The sequence below is a fragment of the Schistocerca gregaria genome, unplaced genomic scaffold (genome assembly GCF_023897955.1).
Source record: "Schistocerca gregaria isolate iqSchGreg1 unplaced genomic scaffold, iqSchGreg1.2 ptg000181l, whole genome shotgun sequence".
NCBI classification, from domain to species: Eukaryota; Metazoa; Arthropoda; class Insecta; order Orthoptera; family Acrididae; genus Schistocerca; species Schistocerca gregaria.
In genome coordinates, this window is record NW_026061731.1 from 255013 (window position 1) to 280130 (window position 25118).

At 41.4% G+C, this 25118-nt stretch overlaps 1 protein-coding gene across 1 annotated transcript in view; it reads right to left on the minus strand.

The window, feature by feature from the left end:
- Nucleotides 1–497: 497 nt before the first annotated feature.
- The window catches only part of LOC126304640 (sorbitol dehydrogenase-like), an 80826-nt gene continuing 56205 nt past the window's right edge, over nucleotides 498–25118 (minus strand). The window contains exons 8-10 of the mRNA XM_049991795.1: nucleotides 10164–10342; nucleotides 9960–10078; nucleotides 498–763 (exon numbers count right to left, since the gene is read on the minus strand). Of these exons, the coding sequence (XP_049847752.1) occupies nucleotides 601–763; nucleotides 9960–10078; nucleotides 10164–10342 (461 nt within the window). The 3' untranslated portion in view covers nucleotides 498–600. The remainder of the gene's footprint in view (nucleotides 764–9959; nucleotides 10079–10163; nucleotides 10343–25118) is intronic.

The window sequence follows — 25118 nt, forward strand, 5'->3', positions numbered from 1 at the left end:
GGTCGACGTTGCATCAATCACGTGACAATCGATTGCCTGCAATCGAGAGAACAGACAATAGCCAGAGATAGCTACACATCGACGCCACGTGACGTGCGGTGGCGCCCTCTACGATCTCCACATAAGCGGCGGCCCCAGCTCCTAGCAGCCAGTCGTCGACTCACCTCGGAAGATGTTCTCTGTAGTTGCGAACGAAACGTCAGGGAGAAGTAGTTCTACAGATCGACCACGGCAATTTAGCCCGGAAGTGTTTACTGATGAAAATGCCGGCCCTGAAAGCCTATATGGGATGATAACTTGGATTGTTCAGGATCACAATAGAAGCACAGATGGATGTTAACGGTAGGAAACCAATCCAGTTTTCAACATAGTGACAAACTCAAACCAGGTACAAAGTGTCCTTTCTATTGCATATGTTGTAGGAAAAATAACAAAATAGAAAGTATTTGTAAATAAATCATCGTTAGTTAAATAATACGTGATCGAACAGCACCATACACACTGCTTTCATATTTATTTTTGATTTGAGTTTAACACTTTTAAATTTGGACATACAAGTCAGGCACAATACCAGTAACCACAACTAGAACCATAAGTACGTCAGCAGATTTTGTTGGCATGAATCAGGATTTTTATCGGATTGCCTGTTCCACAGACTGCTGTCTCGAATGCCTTCACTGACTCCTCTAATTTGAAGCAGTGCGTTATGATTGGTTTCGGGTCGACTCTTCCGGTAGCCACCAGGCTCAGCGCTATGGGATAGCTGAAAGAAAATGTCTAATGTAACACAGGCAACGTATCGAACAGGTACAGTTCTTACAGAATGACAGTCGCTGTTGATACAAGGTTAAATCCTTCTATGCTCGTACTTTGGTCCCCCCATAAATTTGCAGTTTCCACAGTGGATAACTAATGTTAAGCTGCGTGTTAATGCCTGACTTTGTATACGAGGAAATTATTTTTCTACGCTGATGTGAGTTGGTGCAGCGTTCAGTTTAACAGTCTGCTGTTCATAGTGTGAGCACTGATTCACGTTCAAATATTGTTTTGTATTTAGGCTGTGCGCTGTATTTTCTGGTGTGTAATCGCTGTAGTCACGGGCCTGGTGTATGTTACTGCAGCTGCCATTGTATTAAATGGTGGAAGGTTCGTAATTTCGTCCCCCTTGTAGTTCTTATTTATGTCCCAGGAACGATATTTGGAGCTGCTATTAAAATTTTATAGTATTTGTTATTTATAAAGATTATTTTGCTTTTTTCATTTGGGAAAAAGCACACAGAGAGAAATGTACTCGTTTCATGAAACGCTTCGTTTCATACCACAAAACATGCCCTTCATCTACACAGACACAAATTCATACATGAAACATGTTAGAAGGCGAAGAAACAGTATAAATGTTGTTCCTTAATGGTGTTCAAGTGATTTATAATAGCTACAGTGTTTGGCAATGTCGGGTGCAGAAATACAATTAAATTAGTTATACTCTTGAGAATTTTAATGGGGACGAGATTACAAAAACTTGCTTCGTAGTTTTGCTTTCGCATTGTTAACTAACTATAACTACTAGCTACAGTACGTTGTAACTATCTGTAACTTGCCTAAAATGGAGAATAAATTCAGGAATATATGTATTGTAAACGTTTCCCTTAATCTTACACGGTTACAGGTCCTAACCTATTAGAATGACGAAATTTGTGCCCCCTGCCTTACAGATTTTAAGCCCCGAGACTTTTTGGTTGTGTGCTCTTCCAGAAAAAACATTAACATCCACCTGAAAAGTCAACAATTTCGGTTCTTTTTCGTACCTTGAGTAGTTTAGAGTTAATATTTAGCATCATTCATTCGTTTCCATTTGTTCTACTCAATAGGTGTTTCAGTGTGCCTATATACCAGGACAGAGCTACTACAATATTTTTACTACTAAGTTATACATAAATTTCATACTAAATGTACTAGGAGGATATTCTACAGATTGAACCCAACATTGCCAACAAAATTTCAGTGGTCATTCAAAGATATTTTCTAACCAATTTTGTATGATGTATCCGTGGTTCCCGGTGGCTCGTTACGGAGTAAGAATGTAAACACCGCTGGAGAAACAAACCCGACACACAACTGGGCAGTAGTGAATGAACCCTTGAAGGCGAAGATAAATCAGGAATTACTGTTGTCAAAAGGAAGTACTGTGAACAAGCACCGCGAATAAAAGAAACTAGTCAGTTTCCAAACAAGACACACAGACTATACCACAGATATTTTTACTATAGTGCGGATACTTTGAGTATAATATATCATCATCATCTTGAACAAAATGGTTCAAATGGCTCTGAGCACTGTGGAACTTAGAACTACTTAAACCTAACTAACCTAAGGACATCACACACAGCCATGCCCGAGACAGGATTCGAACCTGTGACCGTAGCGGTCGCGCGGTTACAGACTGTAGCGCCTAGAACCGCTCAGCCACTCCGGCCGGCCATCTTGAACAGTTTTGAGTCCCAGGCTGACCCCTTTTGGAACATAAGTCTTGCTATTTAGTCCTGTTTTCCCACGATCTTTCTGTGTTCATTCTGGTCAATATCTCCAGATCTCACCTTTTTTTTAAAAAAAGAAGAAAAGGAAAGACGCTCCTGCACACCTTTGTCATCCACCCCTTGGTCGTCTCCTTTTGGTAGTTTCTTTCGATTCTCCTTTTAATGCATCATCTTGCGAATCCTCTTTTCAGTCGCCTTAAGTGCCAATACCATCTTAGCCCTGATGTTCCTATCCTCTTCTGCAAGGGTTCCTCTTTCACTGTTCCACCTACCCTTCCACACCTCACTTTGTCACTCTTTGTTACTAGTTCGCTACTTTTGAGGAACTTCATCTCACGTGCCAGTAATCAGCTTACATCTTCTTTCTTCATTACCCATGTTTCAGATGCATATAATGAAGAATGTAGGTGACAATGCATTGCCTGTTTCACACCATATATTTGGTGGGACCAATCCGTCCTTTCATTTCCTACTTTCACACAACTCAGACTTCCACACTATATCTGCTCTACTTCGCGTGCTATCTCTTTTTCCGTTCCCTTCTTTTCTAGTGCATTACAGACATTTCTTCTCCTCCGTTATCAAATGCCTTTTCTATATCTGCAAACACCAGCACAAGATCTTTCCCTAGTTAATAGTGGTGTTGCTGGAACTGCCTGACGGCAGATACGGCTTCAACTGTTGACCTCCCAGATCTGAAGCCATGCTCTTTCTCTCTGTTTACTCTCGACTCCTGTTACGGGTTTGGATGTGGGGACAAAAAATCAGACGGACCACAATTACTCGGTAACGAGCCACCAGAAGTCATATGCCCGTCATGCTAGAATGCTCAGAAAATATCCCTGAACAGTCTCAAAAATATTGATCGTGGAGTTTGTATTCGTGTTGTATAATAGAACTAGAAAATTGAAGTGGATGAGAACAGAACAAATGTATCATACAGAAATGAAGTATAATGCAAACCGTATTCTTTTTCTTGTTCCACGTGTGGAGCATGTTGAGGCACTGTCCGCAACTACACTACAGATTTTGAATAACACGAGAGCACTAGTGTATCTTTTATCTATAGTTAAAATACTGCTACCAGTTTGGGCAAAAAGGTCATTATCCACTTATTGTCAGAACATAGGGGGGGGGGGGGGGGGGAAGTAGTTACGGGAAACGGACACATGAAAGGAGAGGTAGGAAATGCATTGTAAGACAAAAAAGGACGCACCACGAAGGAATTATGAGAATGGGACGGAAACTGTTAGACGTTATGTACATCTACAGACAAACAAATGAATAAAAATTTAGAAAAATTGGATGATTCACTCAAGAGAAATATCTTCACTAATTGAGCAAGTCCATAACGCTTTGATCCTCGTCTGGTAGTTATTCGCTTTAGCATTGATTGATAAGAGTTGATGGATGTCTTCCTGAGGGATATCGTGCCAGTTCTGTCCAATTGGAGCGTTAGATCGTCAAAATCCGGAACTGATTGGAGGGCTCTGCCCATAATTATCCAAAAGTTTTCAGTTTGGGAGAGCGACCTTGCTGGCCAGGCTAGGGTTTGACGATCACGAAGACGAGCAGTAGAAACTGTCACCAGGTGAGGGTGGGCATATCTAGTTGAAATGTAAGCCCAGGATTGCTTGCGATGAAGGGCAACGAAACGGAGTGTAGAGTATCTTCGGCATACTGTATTGTTGTCAGGGTGCCTCAGTGACAACCAAAGGGTTCTGCTATGAAATGGTGCCTCGGACCACCTCTTCTGCTTATCGGGCCTGCAAGCTCGTCGACTGCAGTAGAATTGTCTTCAGTTGAGGCACTTGAACTTAGCCTCGATGACCAGCGGAGACGTGTTTGGAGTCGGCCTGGACAGCAGTGGATACCAATGTGACTATTGCGCGCCATATAGCCCGACAGTCAGGAGTAATGATCTGGGGTGTCATTTCTTTTCATAGCAGGACCCGTTTTGTTGCCATACGCAGCACCCTTACAGTACAGCGGTACGTCTATTATATTCTGCGCACCATTTCGTTGCCCTCCATGGCAAGCAATCCTGGGCTTACATTTCCTGCACACGGTAGCTGGTCCTGCTACTTGTCTTCGGGGTTGCCAAATCCTACCATGGTTAGCAAGGTCGCCGGATATCTCCCCAATGGAGAACGTTTGGAGCATTATGCCTATGGCCTTCCAACCAGCTCGGTACTTTGACGATATAAGATGCCAATTGGACAGACGTTGGCAAGATATGCCTCAGGAGTACATCCAACCATTCTGTCAATGAATTCCAAGCCAAATAACTGTTTGCACAAGGACCATAAGCGAACAAATGCCTTACTTTCTTGCTTAATTTGTGAAGCTCTTTCTCTTGAATGAATCACCCAGTTCTTCTGAAATTGTAGCCATTTGTTTGTCTGTACATGTACATCATATCTGCTGCTTTCTGTCCCATTCGTATAATTTATTATTGTTACCATAATTTCCTTCCCCTTATATTATTTCATGTGTGTCGGCTCTTGGATGGGTGACCATCCAGGCCGCCATGCGCTTTTGCCATTTTTCGAGGTGCACTCAGCCTCGTGATGCCAATTGAGGAGTTACTCGATCGAATAATAGCGGCTTCATTCAAAAATACCATCTTACGACCGGGGGAGCGGTGTGCTGACCCCACGCCCCTCCTATCCGCATTCTCCACCAAGGATGACACAGCGGTCAGATGGTCTCGGTAGGTCACTCCTGGCCTGAAGACGAAGTGCTTTTTTATGTTACTTCATAGAAATGGTAGATAAATCTTTAATCTTTTAAACCGAATGAATCATTATACTTCATTGCTATCACACTTCATAAATAAGATATTTCCAGACAAGAGCTGGTGCCATTCTGCAGTACAACGGATGTCCGGCGACGACAGCTGGAAACTGCAGTGTAGACCAGGTGGGAGTACGTCTTGGACACTGCACTTACACGCATACCTTAAGCCACGACAAATAGCAATAGGAATATAATTATTTCAGCAATGTTGCAGAAATTCTTACGCTACGTGTTTCTTGTTCGTTTCTGTCAGCACTGTTATTAAAGAAAGCACTGACCGCTTTTCCCCATTTTCTATAATAACGTAATATTTCAAACCAATGCAAATTTTACGAATAAAAATCATTCCCTTTTTAAAAAAAGATTTAAAAACGAAACATTTTAGCACTGCTGCTGTGGCTAATTGATATTTCGTAATTTTACTCTGTTATAGATGAAAACTATAACCGAGACGGAAAAATACCGAACAAAATAGCCTATAGGTCGAGTAGTTGTTATTATATTGACTGAAGTCCAACGTGGGATACTGCTAGTGCTCGTGCCGTGTCCCGAGAATTGTCCGTTCTCTGGTCAAGAGTACGGGAAGTTTTGCGGTCTAGTTTACACAGCTTGCTATAGAAGATCCAAACGGTGCGACAGCTGGAACCTCATGATCTCCAGCAGCTTTCTAAATATATTGCTCTTCGGTTTTTGGCAGGAATTGAAGAGTGGAATGACGAGGCACATTTTACTTTTCAGTTTGCAGTGAATACACAGGAATGGCGAGCTTGGGGACTGCTAAACGGCGCTTTGTGTAGGAAGAATCACAGCACTCTCCGCGTGCGTCTCTGTGGTGTGGATTCGAATTTCACTTTTATTCTCGTTCCGTTCTTCTTTGAAGAGAATACACACAAAGGTCTCATCAGGTGTACCATGACTTCTGCATGTTGCGGAGACCTTGTACAGAGCGTGATTCCTGCTTTCGTAGAGCGCAGCTGTGTGGAAACCACTGTTTTCATACGACATGCCAACATCTCGCATTACTTAATACAATGTCATATCTCAAGAGGTTTTCCAGATGAATGGCCCGCAAGATCACAAGAGCTGAATCCATGTGACTTTTGGCTCTGGCGATATTTACAGAAACGCGTTTGCCACGCACACGTTCGGTCTGCACCTGACACAGGACCACGATATCCATATTCCACCCGAGATGCTGCGAGCAGCTGTTGATCTCGTCTTTTTACGGATGAAGCATCTCATCGATTCCTCCGGTGCTCATGTTGAACAAATTGTGTAAGCAGCTGTTAGTAAAAATGTCAACATTATGCCTTTCTCACTCGCTTGCCCTCTTCTGCTCATGTCTTGTTCTTAGTGCATGACACAGGGAAACATTTCTGTACATCTTTCTTGCAGAAACGGCGCTAGATTTGCATCTGGCCGCCAAAACTGTTGCTTTTTTTCTGCATAAATCATTTCCGCTTTAACGCATTAGAATATATACAAAATTCCGGTGCCCTATGGTAATTACAGCCCACTCTGGACATATCTGAGTAGCTGCGTTTTAATTATAACCATCCGGTACTTACGATAGAAATTGCTGCTGTCAGTGAATAAAGGTTATACAGATTCATCTGAACAAGTTTCCGAGTGAACACTGTCAATGGAACTGCGTACAATGAGCGTTTGGAGCCGGGTACATCTCAAATGCCATTACTTACAGTGGCAGCCTTCATTACGTCAAACAGCATAGAAAATGTACAGTACCTGACAGGTGTTGTGTATGACCCTACGAGTCGTGATTTTGCCCCTTTGTAAATGATCTAAAGCGTCTGTTTGTGCATGGGTTAGATCGCAGCGGAAGTGTATCGGTGAACATTTTGCGAGCGTTTTTCGTGCCATGACTTAACTTCACTCATTCTGGTTATCGTTAACACGAACCAGCATGTTTATTCCCACACTGTCATTGCCCAAAGTGTTTCCCTTTCTTCTGTACAGGCTGATTTTGTGATTTCGTTACAGACTTTCAGGGATGATGGAGAAGGTTAAATGTACGAATTTGAGGTAGTCCGGGAACGACAGAGTCAAAAGGTATAAGCGAAAATCTACTTAAGTTCCGGCTAATCCTCACGCAGCGCTCAAACGTAGGGTCCCAGCTTCTGCATCCTGATAATGACATACTGCATTCCTGCTGAATACTCTCCAAAACCTTCAAATAATATCCCTTGTTGCTGGAAAAGTAACGGCGCACGTAGCTTGATGCCAGAGATATCTAAAATCCTTAGTGTGACATACATTAATAATAAATTCCATTTACCTGAACAACTTTCACAGGCAGCTTCATTTACAACAGTTGTTCAAATCGTGGTGCCCCAGCGTCAATGCAGGCGTGGCATTGTCGCACAAAAGTCTGTCGTGCCCGTTCTAGTATCCCCCGTGTCGTTCAAACAGTGTCGCAGGCACCGATAACGAGATCAGGTGGACGAGCTGGCCATGAAACAGGACCTCCTCTACCTATCTGCTTTTCAGGGAATATCCGACCTTGTTTACACGAGCACTCAGTACGAAGTCAGGTCGGGCTCCACCATGTTTGGAACAAATCTGTGGACGAATAACAGATGGGATATGTTTCTGGTTCAAAAAATGGCTCTGAGCACTATGGGACGTATGTTCTAAGGTCATCAGTCCCCTAGAACTTCGAACACCTTAATCCTAACTAACTTAAGGACAACACACACATCCATGCCCGAGGCAGAATCCGAACCTGCGACCGTAGCGGTCGCGCGGTTTCACACTGCAGCGCCTAGAACCGCTCGGCTACCCCGGGCGGCTATGTTCCTGGTACTTGGATATTATGTCTCAGATAAACTCCACTGTTAAAAGCATCTGAAGATTTTCCCTTGTAACGTTCGACGCTGTCGTTTCCGGACCAGAGTCTTAGAATTGTAATTGATACATTTACCCTTCTCCATCATCCCTTAAAGTTTGCAACAAAATCACGGAATCCTCCCGTATATTCATTATGAGCATATTGCGAAGTAATGAAATTTCAAGAATGCATTTGACGAGGTAACATAATTAAGTGATTAACATTTCAAGATCCATGTAATGTAAGCGCGAGATTAGCCGTTGTCAATCGGAAATGCTGCTGCATTAATTACCGGTGCAACCGTCAGAAAGTTGAATGTAAGCATGCAAACGTTCATACATTGTGTGGTACAGGTTCCGGATGTCAGTTCGTGGATAGAGTTCGATTCATCTTGTACTTGGTCAATACAGGGACGGTTAATGATTGTTGTTGATGGCACTGGAGTTGTCTTCCGATGTCCCGTATGTCATCGATTGGAGACAAATCTTCTGATGGAGCAGTCCATGGCAACATGTCGACACTCTGTAATGTTGGGTTAGCCCGTTGGTAAACACTCCTTGGAATTATGTTCCTGAATGGCAGCACAATACGTCAAATTACCATACTGACGTACAAATTTGCGTGGGATAACCACGAGTGTTCCTGGTGCAAACGAAATCGCACCTGAGACCGTAACTCCAGGTATAGGTCCAGCGTCTCTATCACACAGAGTGGTTGGCTGGAAGCCCTCAACTGACATCCTCATAATTAACATGCGACCACCACTGGCACTGATGTAGAACCATCTTTCATCAGAAAACACAAGAGACCTCCACATTTTCTCTCGCTTGTCCAAATTGGAAATCAGTATTTTGATGTTGTCTTTCTGCAATTGTCGTTAGGTTGTTGTTGAGGAATGTGGTTTTTAGAAATCGGCCTTTTCATATTAAACTCCTTCACAACAGATCGTAATACAGTACACAACAAGAAAACAGGATTGTCTTTGTTTACGGTAAAGGAATAATCCTCCGGCCATTTCATCTGGAATTGGACATTCAGCATCTACTTTCCTAGTCTTGATGGTAGACATTTTACGGATAGCCTCGGTAAAGTCGCATGAAAGCACTTGCACGAAATCAACAAACAAGCAGCACAGAACTCTACGCGTGATTCGACAGCTCACCAAGTTATTGGCCCCTGTTGCCATTGTTCAAATCGGCCCTTTTTTGCGAGCAGTAATTGATTTTCCACTCATTGTCTACTACCTACGTCTACGATCTGTCATTGTGTACCATAGACGTAGTAAGCTGTGGATAACGATTGAGTGTGAGTATTGTCACCACTAATCCAGTGGCGAAAATACTTCTACCCTTCAAGATAGCGTCTGATTCCCCCACTCGACGTACGCACGTGACTTCGTGTTCGGAGTGGAAACGTGTTGCTCTTTATTGTTCAAAGTCATCGGAGGCGAAATGGTATTGCGCATTGGTGTGAGCAAAATTTTCACGGGTTACGCAATGAGCTGCAAACCCGGGGCGAACCAAGCGTCGGCGGAAACGAGTGAAAATGCGTCCCAGGTGGAGTACAATACGAGCGCCTCTCTCTCTCTCTCTCTCTCTCTCTCTCTCTCTCCCTCCCTCCCCCCCCCCCCCCCCCCACGGTTTTTTTTCCCCGCAGACTGGACTGAAACAAATCGCGAGATTGATGTGATTGCCCGCCCGTGCTATATTACATTGGCTGACATGTCACTATTCGTTTCACTAGATAAACAGTGACAGTAACGAAACGAAAACACTTACCAGTTACGGTAGCGGAGACAGCCCATCACATCGACTTCGTGACACACTGGAACGATCGGCATACAACTGCAGTCGGTAGATATGCCTACAAGAACATACTTTCCACCGTAACGTGTAACCTGTGGACATGTTTTCAGTCATTGAACGTCAAGCAGATCACGAAGAGCCTGAGTGAGTTTGTAGTCGCGACTACTTTCCACGTACCAGTATGCCCCTCCTAATCGTGCTCTCGAAGCCAGAGCAGTCAATGGTGACGTGTGGAGCTCCATCCATGCCACACCTTACCTCCTGCACGAATTTTGCTTCATCGTCGTCGTCGCACTGCTTGAAAGTAATATCCGCGCACATTTTCTTGGCGACGCCAAGCCGAAAGTCATTCTTATCTGAAACGAAAATAACAAGAAACTGTAGAAGATTATGTTGCACGGAAAAGCGTAGATTGCCTTTACCGAGTCAGTATCGATGGACTAAGTTAAAATGTAGCAAAATGGCTCTGAGCACTATGGGACTTAACTTCTAAGGTCATCAGTCCCCTAGAACTTAGAACTACTTAAACCTAACTAACCTCAGGACAGCACACACATCCATGCCCGAGGCAGGATTCGAACCTGCGACCGTAGCGGTCGCTCGGCTCTAGACTGTAGCGCCTAGAACCGCACGGCCACACTTGCCGGCTGACCTAATAACTATTGCACTCTATTCACACAAAACAATCGACCTAGAACAGTTTTTTAATACTGCTATCGGTCCAACAGTTTTTCGACAGGAGTGCACCAAGGGCAGTTATGGTCAACATTGTTAATGGTTTTGGTCAGAGACAAGGGACATGAAGGACATACCTTTGTCTTTGCTCCCTGCTCATGAAGTCATGATTTGCAGGACCTGCAGCGACGCACCCGGTGATGAAATGTTAGCGCCACTCAATTTAGCTCCGACTGAATATCATTAAAACTGAGTACTAGAAACAGTTTCTGTAACTTGTACATCCTAGAGTACAAGCCGTTAAGATACACTGTCTGGGTTCCAAAACTGCTGAAGACACTGCTTTCCTCCTCACTCAAACATCTCTCTCACTCCTTTCGTCTCATTCTTCGGATTCATTTGCGTTCCTTTACCGTGGCTTATTTGTTCTTTGGTAACATGTACATTGGTGAAGCAGACTGCCGCTATGATACCAGCTTGCTTTGACCTCCATTACCTTGGAGTCAGTCTAGCAGAGTCCAGTGAATTCCAACTTGGGCAAATTGTTGGTTCTCGTATGGTGGGCGCTTCCGTGACCAAGATAGCGTAAGTGATTATTGTTTTGCGAGCCACCATATTGAAGATTTATACCGAATGCAGGGTAAGGTGTAAAACATCCGCTAAGTCACAACGCGGACGGAAATGTCTGTTGAGTGATCGTGACAGACGGTCATTAAAGAGGATTTCGATAAAGAAATAAGGAGATAACAGCTGAAAAACTCACTGTGGCTCTGAATGTCGCACTAAAGAATCCTGTCAGTACCAAAAGAACACGACGGGAGCTCCAGAAGCGGGGAATAATAGGGCGAGCTGGGCCTCCAAAACCACACAGCAGTGACGGAAATGCCCGTAACAGAAAACATGATTCAGAAGCCATAAAACCTGGACTGTGGAACAATGGAAGAGTCATTTGGTTTGATGAGTCTTGTTGCAACTTCTGACCGAGTTTGTGTTTGAAGAGTGAAACGTGACATGGGTTCTTTGTGATTTGGGCAGCCATATCGTAGCATTCCATGGGCCCTATGGTTACTCAACAAGGTCACATTACTGCCAAGGGTTATATGAATATTTTGGCTGGTCAGATCCACTTGATGATACAGTCTTTGCTCCTCAATGGCGATGCTGTGTTCCAAGACGACAGGGCTCCTGCTCACATAGCTCACATTGTCTGGGACTGGTTTTTCGAGCACGAGGACGAATTTTCACACCTCTCCTGACCACCACAGTCACCAGACGTCAATGTTACTGAGCCTTTGTAGTCTGTTTTGGAGATAAGGGTGCGCGATTGATATCCACCTCCGTCGCGTTACCTAAATATGCCATTATTTTGTAGGAAGGATTGTTTAAGATTTCCCTGTGAATTATACAGTACCTGTTTTTATCCATTACGAGATGAGTGGAAGCTGTTTTGAATGTCAACGGTTTTCCTAAACTGCATCTCCTGTACGTGCTGTCGCTGCTTTGGTAAGCGCTAGAACTACCGTGGCTAGTTGACAACCTCCATTGTTTCTCTCTTTACACTTTTTCTTTCAGTTTAATTGAAATTCGAACGATTTTCGTTCTCTCTTAAGCCAGTATGGTAGTTAATCTGCCTACTACTGTCTTGAAATTGAGTTAGTAACATACTATGGACTAGAGTAAACGAACTTCTTTGTCTCCTTGACTCAAATGGCTCTGAGCATTATGGGACTTAACTTCTGAGGTCATCAGTTTCCTGGAACGTAGAACTGCTTAAACTTAACGAACCTAAGGACATCACACACATCCATACCCGAGGCAGGATTCAAACCTGCGACCGTAGCGGTCGCGCGGTTCCAGAATGCAGCGCCTAGAACCGCTCGGCCACTCCAGCCGGCTCTCTGTCTCTTTAATGCTTTGTTTGTTCAAATATTTTCCCTTGTGTTAAACTGCTATTTCCGCTAATAGTACGACGTTATGGATTAGTGACTCCCATAACGGAAGGGCTGCTTCCGCTTTTATTCGTATTGTCGAATATGTCTTATTTACGTTAAAATTCTACTGTCTGTTTCATGTGTGTAGCCAACCCGCCTGTCCCAGTATTAGCATACAGCATGTTTCGCCATAGACACGTGCACTGAGTCTACATGTTCGACACTGCCATGGTCATAGTGCAAGGAGAATTTCTCTAGAGGCAAGGTAAGAAACTACTCACGTGCGGGAAGGAAATGGAGTGACAGTGATGGAAAGACTACGGCCAAGATAAAGACACTGGAACATCCAAAGCAAAAGATTAACCTAAGCATCGGTGCTATATTCCTATACCTTGGAATTCTTCTATAAAAGGACAAGATAGTATTCAAGCAACGTGGATGCGGTAGGTGGCAGCTACTAGCCGTATCGTGTGACAAAGAAACGCCTGTATACGTGAATGAAAGTATACACGGTGAGTCGCACAAGGCGTAACACCACTTTTATGTCATGAACGGTTCAAGGAATCAGACGAGGTTTTATACAAATTGTAGTGCCCCAGAATTTTGCGAAAGTCTGGAGACACTTGTGTTCCAGCCGTTTCGAACACGCGTTATTTTAAAGCAGGGCGTAAGGATGAGCATGGGATACTGCACCCATTTATTGTTTGTGCAGGCGAAACTGGCGCTGGCAAGTGTTCAGCGCGACCTGCCAAGAATAATCAAATACGGCCCGGAAGCTCCGTGGCCGGCTGCAAAGAGTAATGTAGCTTTGCATTGTTGAAAAACAAATGGAGAGACTCCAAATAGTGACTGTTTATTAGACGTTGAACTGCTGTTTAGCGTACGTGAACTGAACGTGGATTGTCAGCCACGATAAAAGCTTCTGTATTAGTGTTCAAAAATGCGTAATTAAATGATTCTGGGTGCCCGGTAATGTGTGGGCTTACGTCATAAAGTTTAGTTGTTTTTTTGTACAAAGTGGAAATAAATATGTTCTGGTGCATTGAATGATAATCCAAGAGTAACGTATTTTTTTAAATAAGAAGAGAGAGAGCGAGAGAGTGAAAATTTCCCCTTCCTAACAGTGAAATCTTCAGAGAAGCGTCCGGTGCTAGCAGAAGACATCGGCGCTGCAAGAAAGCAGAACCGGCATTCTTCAACAAGTCAGTCCACGAAAACGCTTATGCTGTATAGAGAGAGCTTAACATTATACTGGGCCACCGGAAAATGTTAGTACACCGATGGCAAATTAATGTTGTTGTACGTTTAATCCTTGAAAGTATTGTATGAACCGTGATACTGAGGCAAATACTTTATTTTTAAATGGAACGGTGCCCTTTTGTAACAGCATTGCTGGCAAACAACTTTTGACTTTATTATTCCGGCAATGGTTTGAGACAATAACATTACTGACATGGACGGCATGCTCACAGTCCTGAGCTCAATGCAATGGGTGTCTTTGGGATGAGTTAGAACATCGACTACGTTCCACACCCCTGCGTCGAACATTGCTAGCTTCTCTGGTTTCGACTGCTGAGGAACAATCAACACATTCAGACGCCTCATTGAAATTGTCCGCAGCAGAGATGAAACCGTCAAGAAGGCGAAGGGTGGGGTCACCCCATATTATTATACACTAATAGGGGCCAAGTTTAGTGTACTTCTGAAGGCACGATTTTAATGCAAAATGTTTAGGGAACAATAATTTATGTTTACTACCGCTCCGTTACAGAGTGATTATCCAGCGAAGGAAACTTCAATTGACTGCTATTTTAGAGGAGGGAATTTGTTTGACGATAAAGGTTCAGTATTAAGACATCGAAAGTTACTGTAATGCTAGAGTCTGTGTGAGTGAAGAATGGGATACATATATTGTAATGGATGTAGATAACGAATGTCTGCGAAGATGAAAACTTATCGATGGAGCAGTTAATCAAAGTTTTGCAAGGGAAATCAATAATAATAATCGCACTATACACTATGATATAGTGAGATTTATTAACGAAATTAACAATGATACAAAGAAAGGAAACAATGACTTGGAATTAATAATTATGGTTTAATTATATTATGAACAGTTTAGATTTCCAAAGGATCACAAAATATTTCAGTATACATTGCTAACTAGGACTTCGAAGTAATCCTGAACGCGGCAAATGTTACTAACAGAAAAGATAGAGATAATTTCGCGGTTGGAATGAGTGTAATTATTATAGATGAACGAATGTGAATATAAAGTTCTTATACGTTTACGCCAAGGTCTGAACAATCTACACGCAACTGGAAACACGTGTACATTGTATAAGTTTCAAGGGAAACTTTTAAGAAACGTGTAAATAGACTGAATTGAAAAGCAGGTATCGATAAACCGCAGCCTGATACCTCCTGTAAAATAATTCCGACATAGCCAAAAACTGATATTTACTTTTTATTACCATAAGGATGTTCAACAACTGTGACATTGTAAAGTACAAATGTTCCACGTATCAACGGAAAATAGCGTTTTGCGGTAACCATTGAGATTGTTGTTTATTTGATCCTATAAAAAATAAATATTTACATCAAGCACGGTTCAAAGGGCAAAAGGTACAGCAGGACCCATGGGTTAAGCTGGTAGGGTAAAGGAAAATACTGTGTATTGTAATGTGCCTGAATTCTCCCTTGTATGAAAACATCGAAACATTATCAGATGACTTTGCCTTCAAGAAAGTGATAAACAAGAATAACGATAAATGAGCATTATTAACACCAAAAAATTTCTATACAAAGAGATGTTAAAAAGTGCTGGTGTATTTAGTTTGTAGGTGAAGTGTTCGAACTGCGTATTTCATGAGAATGTAGGCTAGTTACAAATATTATCTTTATGAGATAATCAATGTTAAATGGTGCTAGCCGGGCAGAATCAGTCAATTTAATGTCCTACAAATGTGTAGTACTCTAAGTACTCCAGCTGAAGTGTGCAAGTATGATACAGCAATAACTAGAATTGAAATGAGGTTTGCCTCGACAGAGAAATAATGATGTGAGAGTACTGGAAGGTTGTTGAGGGCATAGAGGCATTTTTAGTGTTTATTGGAAGTAATGATAAATATGGGAATGATGATGGAGAGATATATGTTTATTAGATGTATGATTGACGTACGAAACCTGTCAGAGCAAATACTGTATCGTGTATAACTGGAACAAATGTAGCACACCTACCAAATAATGACATGTTAGGCATTATCTAAGTACCCACTGGACGTTGAGCTACATGAGCATATGGAAATGTTCCTTTTTTCCCTGTGTGTGGAATCACTATATCTTGGTTAATTTAAGTTCTACTATATCCATCATTTACTATGTTCTCAACTTCGTCATCATAGTCTCGAACATGTCCGTGCAGAATAATGAGATCTAAAAAATGTATAAATTTACAACAGCTTTTTCCTTCAGTATCTGCACTTGTTTCCTCACTGTTTAATATTTATATCCCATGCTTAGCTGCCACGAAGAACAAGGATTTGCGTATGCTGATGACTTTGCCCATACTATGTACAACAAAAGGCTTCGGTGATGTAATGCTGTCTCTTACTGTGGGTCTGAAGAGAGCTCTAGTGTACTCAAAAAGCCGCTAGGAACTATCCACCAAACACGCACGTCTATGTTTTTCCTTCTGAGCAGCGCAATGTGCAAAACAGTAATTTCCCTCTAAATTTAAGAATAAAAACAATGACTTCATTAAATTAGCACATACAGGTGAATTAAAGCTGTAGTAGTTGCTCTAATGGACATAAAGAGAGCGAAGAGAGAGGTGGGTGTATGTAGTGGGGGAGATGAAAGTAGAGAGCCACCCTGTCACAGTTTTACAACTCCACACTTTAGATTTAATACAAGCTTTTAGGTATTTAACTTTTAATTACCCGTTCAATCTTATTACTTGAGCAAATTCTAGAGCCAGACTCTTCTCAGGTCTAGGATTTGAGCAGAGCGAAACAAAACTCTCCAGAAATTGCTTGAAAGTAATAAGGGTAATTAAGCAAACTAAATTAGTAATGTGAGGGAAAATGTTGTCCGAATTTTCGTAGCCAAACGAAGAGTGACAAATGGACAAATAGGGTATCAATTCGAGCAGCATGAGATCTTGTTTGCAAACAAGATTTCAATGCTTGGAAGTAATGAGGGTAATTAAGAAAGACATAATTAGTGATTTGAGGAAAAAATGAAATATTTCACGAACAGTTGCTGCTAAAAGTGAATAACGGAGTGTCCAAAAGTTCATCTCCTTAAGCTCTAGTAGCTATTTTACATATAATAAGTTACATTGTGGTGATATTTAATTGTCACCAAATCTTTGATCGAAGTGAAACAAGACTCCCCAGATATTACACACTGGATTTTTATCCAAATTTTCACAGCCAGACAGTGTGAAATAGACTAATCACGTATCAAAATTTTCGCAAAAATTATTTAATTACTTGAAAATAATCAGGGTATTTAACAGATCGAGATTTATATTACACTTCATGCATTCTAAACGACAAAAATAAAAAACTTGAAAAAAAAAACGATCGCAATATTCTATGAATTGATATGTCTAAAAGTAAGAAATAAATAGATTTTTGCCACGCCTTTGAATGATGCTCAAAATAATGTACAACAGTTATTCTCTAGTACTCATAAAAATTCTAAGTTAAACTCTGAACTTAATATTCTCATTTGGCACCTCATTTGCTGCACATAATTTTTTGTATGATTCAGAGGCGCGGCAGATGCTTGTCAGATCTAATTTTTTTCTTACAAATCATTTCATGAAGCGTTTTACTGTTTATTCAGCTTTTTGTGGCCCACAGCCTACAGAGAGACGTTTATGCAAATGACATCCTAAATTAACAAACAGAGTTAGCTAGTACGTAGGTAACAATTTATGTTAAGTCCTAATAGAACATCAGTGTGAAAAGATATACATGTAAAACAACTTTTCATGTCTCATTACAGTAGCCACATTGTATTATTAAGCAAGAAATTTGACGTAGTCCGTTTTCATTATACAGAAACGCATATCGCGTCTTTATATGGGCTACTTCATATTTCTATAATCGCAACTGATTTCGGACTGTATAAGAAAATTGTAAGTTGTAGACAAGCTTAAACAAAGGTTAAGTCAACCAAACGGTGACAGCTGTACTTCACTAGTGAATCAGTGAAGTCCAAAGCATATAATCAAGAAAACAGGAGTTACAAGTTACAGAATAAAAGTAAATGCATCTAACTATCAACTAAACATAAATATGTATGTGGAACAGTGATTTGGTTCTATTCGAGCCTCTGTTCTTTTTATAAGTCAAAGATCGACCGCGAATACTCAGTTATATTCTTAGGGCACTGATTCAGAATGGGCGCCCTTTATTCATCATAACCTAAATTTGTAAGTAATAAAAAAATTATTCTTCTCTAAAGTAACAGGCACTCTTGTCTGCTACACAAAACCGCTTGAAATTATTATTCTTTCCATACTAATCGTTTTATCTGCATTTATTTAATAAACTGTCTTCGTGAGATTAAAGTTTTCGTATTTAATTTCTCTTTTACAAGGGCGTGCTGGGAAGTAGCATCTCCGAATTTTTTACTCTGATCGGTTGGGATGTTACATGTCATGCATATTACGTAGTCGTCATCCCCGCTTCGCCGACGCAAGTTAAACCCTCTTCCGATAGAAGACATCGTTAGCTGAGTAGTCAGCGCGGCGGAATGCCACGCCAAGGGGCCCGGGTTCGATTCCAGGCAGGGGCAGGAGTTTTTCTGCGCTCAGGGACTGGGTGTTGTGTTGTTCTCATCATGTCATCCCTATCTCCGACGAGCGAGTCGTCCAATGTGGCGTCGAATGCAATAAGTACTTGCCCTCGGGGGCCGAACTTCCGCGAATGGGGGACTCCCGGCCCACAATGCCATACACTCTTTTCCATTTTTCCGAATAATAGCGTGTAACATGACCGTGTATAGCATAACTATGTAGGTGCATGAGAAACAGCGTGCTGTAGTCGTGTTTCTAACATCAGAAAACGTGGTTACAACTGAAATTCATAGAAGAATGTCCGCCCCGATAGCTGAATGGTCAACGTGATGGACTGCCGTCCTAAGCGGCCCGGGTTCGACTCCCGGCTGAGTAGGGCATTTTCTCCGCTCAGGTACTGGGTGTAGTGTTGTCTTCATCATCATTTCATCTCCAACCGGCGCGCAGGTCGCCCAATGTGCCGTCGAATATAATAAGATCTGCACCAAGGCGGCCGAACCTGATCCGTCAGGGGCCTCCCGGCTAATGATGCCAAATGCTCATTTTCATTTCCATAAAAGAATGTGTGCTGTGTACAATAGTGATTGTATCAACATCATTAACGTGCGAAGTTGCGTTGTTCCTGCTCGTAGTGAAGGAAACAGTGGTGGTAACATAAACGAGTGGACGACTGCGTGCGACAACCGACGAGACTCATCGGAAACTAGTTGATGAAGTCACCAGAGAAAATTGTGTGCTAACACAGAAACAGCTCTCAGGTAAGTGTGGCGCATCGTGAGAGAGCATAGGGGCCATCACTGCAGAACTGCGGTACACAAAACTGTGTACGCGGTGGGTGCCTCGAATGCTCACTCTTGACATGAAACAGAGGAGATTGAACTTGTCAACAATTTCTTTTGGTTTATGAGCGCGAGGATAACGAGTTCCCTAACAACATAGTGACAGCTGACAAAAGCTGGGTTCACCGTATCGTCTCTGAAAGTACGACAACGTCCGCCGCATAGCATCACCTGCGACAAATAAGTTCAGGACCATGCTTTCAGCGGGCAAACTCATGCTCACATTATTCTGGGATGTTCAAGGGGTGATGCATTTGGAATCCGTGTCTAAAGGCACCAAAATGAACACTGCAAGGTACTGCATGACAACGCCAGACCATACACGAGCGCTGAGTCATCTGCAACAATCCAACGCCCTGGGTTCACTGTCTTCGCTCATACTCTATGCAGCCCCGACTTGGCCCCCATCCGATTTTTCCCTACTTCTGGAACTCAAAGAACACCTTCGAGGACATCGCTTCGATACTGACGAAGCGGTGGAATCAGAGATGAGATTGTGGCTTCGTCAAAAATCATGCATTTTACGGGTGTCAACGTTGAGAAACAAATATGTAGATGTGAAGAATAAAGATTGACAATGTTTATAATTTTTTCTCATTTAAAAATTTATAATAGTTTTCACATACAAAATTCTGAGGCATTACTTTACAGCTCATCCTTGTAAATGTATACTGTTCGACACGCCCACGTAAATGTATCTCATCAACTGAAGATGAGCGAAACACGTCTTCACATAACTAAATTTCTATAAGAATCATCTGTTGTTGTGTGTCTTAAAGTAATTTAATCCTTCTCTAGCTAAGTATTACGTTGGCGACAGGGTTAGGTCCCACGTCGTCAGCTGTAGCGTACAGTGGCTGGTAACTTACATGCAATTAGAAAACTGAGCGATTTCATCTCAAATCGTCCAATTCATGTCACTCCATAGTAATGCATTTCTCTGAAAAAAAAATTGACACTAGACTTTCGTATTATTTGTATTAAGAAATAAAATAATTCCAATTTTTGATTTTAAATTGATACAGGCCTATGAAAAACGTGAATTTTGTTAATAACTCTTAATATAGTACTGAACTAAAAATATGTAACAAACAAATCGCAAATACTAGTGACCTGAAAGATTTTTTGCTTTAAAACCTTCAAATTTAGACGTGTAACACACTCATAGTCTTTCTTTTTATGCACAAATTTTAGATTTTTATAATGTTCATAACTATTTTCTTTTGAATTAGGAAGGCCAAGTAATGCCAAATTTCCTGTTATATTACCACATACAACTCATCCATCTGCCTACAATGTCTTCTCTTCCTCAGCTATCTGTATTACGTAAATATATCATAACAATTTTTAAAATCACGTTTTTATGAGATTTTACAAATTATTTGCTCTAACACACCCATCAAAAAATGTACTGCATAGTATATTAGTTGGTTATTGTGTGATTTGTGGATGCAATCAAAATGAGCAATTTTTTGTTTGTAAAATGTGAGTAATTTTTCTACATTAAGCGTATTTAATTTTTAACTTTTAATTTTTACCGCAAAATTAGTATGTTGACAACACTGTTTACAGATCTCTTCTGTTTGGTATACACACACACATGAATTTCCATGTCAACCATCCTGCTTAGAGTTCTGTGTGTGATTGCAACTTTTTGTTGGATATAGTGCCATTGATTAAATACACTAGTGAAAGGGTGAAATGCGTGAAGTGTGAAAACAAACACAGAAAGTTTGTGTTTAAGAAAAGTGGAAAACATCTACCAGTTTTTATATTCTTTCGTAAATAATTCGTGTTAGTATTTTGCCACCATGACTTATTAAACTGACAGTTCGATAGCCTTCACACCTGTCAGCATTTGTTTTGTTCGGAATTGGAATTATTACTTTCTTCTTGAAGTCAGAGGGTATTTAGTCTGTCTCATACATGTGTCACATCGAACGGAAGAGTTTTATCATGGCCGGCGCTCCCAAGGCTGTCAGTAGTTCTGACGAAATATCGTTTACTCCAAGGCCTTATTAGGATTTAAACTGTGAAATTTTTCTCGCTTGCACATCATGTCTCCAATCACAAATTCAATGAAGTAGTCTTCCATTTCTATAATATTGCCTTCAATTTCATCTGCCTTGTGGCAGATATGTGATGAATAGGGAACCGGATTTTAATTACCTAAAAGAAGTGAAATATGTAAGCATTTATGACCTAAAGCTTACATAAATATGACCTTAAAAAATAAAAAACGACGTAATAGAAGTTTATTTAAAGCATTCTTGCTTGTTTATTTAATTTTTTATTCACCATAAAGGAATATAAAATTACCTTCTCAAAATATTGTAATTATAGTTCTTTCTATCTTTAGGATTTCTGGCTCATTTGCACCTATATTTTTTGAATGTCTGTTTTATTTTCTAAACATAAAGTACAGTGAAAAGATCATCTATCGAAACAGCGAAACAATTTTTTTTATTTCTACATAGTATTTAAAGCATTTCCATTATTTAATATGTCAATCTTCAGTGTCTTCAAAGTTGCACTGGATCACAAGGTGCATTTTCGAGTTTTCCATTGTCAATGACCTACGGTTGTCGCTAAGGATAGTTTTGCACCTGGAAAAGCTCCTCTTCACAGGATATCACTGGAGCGTATTTGAAGGCAGCCAAGTCACTGGAGTTCAGCTTTGTTTCAGTATCTCCAAATGTTGCGGCATTCCCTTAAAGACTGTCATTAATTTTGCACAGTATAGAATATCCAGGATTATGTTGGGAGAACACTTTGCAATTTGGTTTTCACTTTGTCAGCCACATGACAACGAGCTCGATTCAAACTCACTCTGCACATGTTGCACAATACTAAGGGCCTCGCATAGCTGAGTGCCAACAGCTTCCAGTCGTTAGATGGCTTTTTTGATATCACTGAAAAATTGGCGTTGATGTATGCCAAGTTTTGAGACAATGAATTTGTAAAAACTTCTTTCACAATTTTGATAGCACTTGACTCATCGCTACCAAGCTCAAGGAAGATTGTCTTTATTTGCGTGTAGTTGGTGCAGCAATACTCAGCAGCATTGAGCCAAGAACCCCATCGTGTAAGAACACGTTTAGGTGGGAGGGACGTTGAAGTTGCTTGTTTCGTGAATTTCTGCATCAGTAGGGGAGCCTTCACATAGGTTTTCTTGCCACGGGAAATTAATTTGTCCACGTCAGGGTAATTTGACAGCATTTCTTCGGCAACTCTGTGCTACGCATGTGCAAGTCAATTGGCGTACACCATACGGGGCAAGAGAATCTGAAGCCCTTTGGATGCTTTAGCCATATGAAGCACCATCTGTTACAAGCAGCAAAACGTTCTTTCTTTTCACACCATCTAGCCACAGTAGCTTCAGAGAGTTGTCAAACAAAATATCAGTCGTCAAATTGTTTACTCTGTCGAGCGCTTCACACGTTAGTAGGATCATTCTCCATGGCCATCAACTTTTAGAACACTAACAACAACACTTGCAATGTATCACCCACTAAGATCCGTAGTTTCATTAATCGACAGCCAGATCTTTTGCTCAGCAATAGTAATTCGTATTTTGTTGAACACATCATTGTAGCACATGGATAAATAGTTTTTTCTCAGTGAATATTCATGTGGAACTGGATGTGGTGTGTACTTCTGCAAGAACTGTCTGAAGCGTGGATTCTTCAGCATTTCCAATGGGATGTTGCAGGACACCATCATCTCACAGATCCTTGCAGAATGATTGCACGGTTGAGGATTGACCTGTTTGTTCAAATAACAGTGTTTGCCTGCTGTTATTTTCAGTACTTTGTTTCACACAGCTGCTGTGTTTAGCGGTATTACAGTGCTGTTGCACATTAAAGCACTTTTCTGCACTAAATTTAACTTCACATAGTCTACAGAATAATAATTTTGCCGTCAGTACTGAAGAACTTCTCTCCAAACTCTCGAACATATCCTCGCAACTTCAAGCTATCGGAGCACTTTGATTTAGGCATGTTGAACAAGGCAAAGGCTGTATTCAAACTGGTTACTGGGAACACCTGTGCGGCTGCGATGATTGTTACGGCAGAAGCCTTTGTTGGCTCTGAGAGCATATTGTCGACTCTGCGCAACAATGTTTTATGTTCGCGAAACGACTTTTGTGGTAACACCGATTTTCTGCTACAGTCCTGAAACGTATAGCTGTGTACTAATTTATCTGTTTACCTTTAATAATAACACGTTATATACTGTCTCGTGAGCAACATATTCCTTCTCTAATTCGTATGTCTCGTAAGATACGAGAAGAACAGTATACGAATTTTTGGCAAAAGTTGAAAGAAATGTGACCTATTATATTAAAAGTTAGGCGCAATATGACATACTACTAAAATTTGTTGAAATGAGTTTATATCAACAATCAAAATACACTTTACGACACTAAAATGCCTAGATTTGTGTATAAATTATTTTAAAATTCACTCCACAGTTCAGAAAAATGACTTGTCATTAAAATCGGGCCCTAGTGATGAAACATCAGACTGGTGATAAGCTAGGATAAAATTATAACGTCGTAGTAACACGTTACGCTCTTTTTGTAATATACGTGAATGTTTATTTAGCGTCGTTGAGCGAATGTGAGCCGCTCTCAGCAGCCAAAATAGTACAGTCTCCGTTTTCAGAGGGGCTAGGATGTGGAATAAACTAACTCAGCCTGTCTCTGGTTTTGGGCTCGAGCGAGTATAAGAGAACAAAACGCCATTAGCAGACCTCTAGTCTGGAGCGCTCTAAGAGTTCATGTTATGGGGCAGCCGCAACTGTACAAGCCCATTTTGGAAAATTAAGAAACCGCGAAAGCTGCTTAATCTCCCAGCTTTTATTGTGTACACACGGTTGGTTTCGGAACAGTTAAAGTTCCATCGTCTGGTGCAAGAAAATAAAATCACTTAATCAGCATGCTTGAAGAGCAGGCGTAGCGACTCGGTTGTTCTCTGCCGTCTCCGAATTGGACACATGCGGTTGACCCACAGCTATCTCCTTCGCCGTGAGAACACGCCCAAGTGTCGCTGTGATGCAGGGCTGACACTGGTCCATCTTCTGATGGACTGCCCCCTTTTAGCCCCTTTGTGGCAGTCCATTAATTTAACCAGTGTGGGCGCTCTCGCACGATTTCTCAGGCTACACACACTCCAGCGACTTTTAATTGTGAAGTGGATACCAAAATAGTGTCTTTTATGGTAACAAGTTGTGTTGGTATCTCTATCAACGCTTTCCAGCTGGAGGTTCTTCGTTTGTAGTTGAGAGACTGACTTTACACCTGATCCATCAACCACTGCAGTCTGTTTTACTCTAGTCAACTATTTGCTCTGATCTTTCAAGTGTCCTCTATTTTGTGTTACTCCGGTGTTCATTTTAGCTCTGAACCAACCCCCCCTCGGTGTTCCCTCCCTGACCGCTACAGTCACAGGTTCGAATCCTGCCTCGGCCATGGATGTGTGTGATGTCCTTAGGTTAGTTAAGTTTAATTAGTTCTAACAAGGGAACCTCCCCATCGCACCCCCCCCCCCCCCTCAGATTTAGTTATAAGTTGGCAAAGTGGATAGGCCTTGAAAAACTGAACACAAATCAATCGAGAAAACAGGAAGAAGTTGTGTGGAACTATGAAAAAAATAAGCAAAATATACAAACTGAGTAGTCCATTCGCAAGATAAGCAACATCAAGGATAATGTGAGCTGACGAGCACCGTGGTCCCGTGGTTAGCGTCAGCAGCTACGGAACGAGAGGTCCTTGGTTCAAGTCTTCCCTCGAATGAAAAGTTTATTTGCTTTAATTTCGCTAAGTTATGATCTGTCCGTTCGTTCATATACGTCTCTGTTCACTGTAATAAGT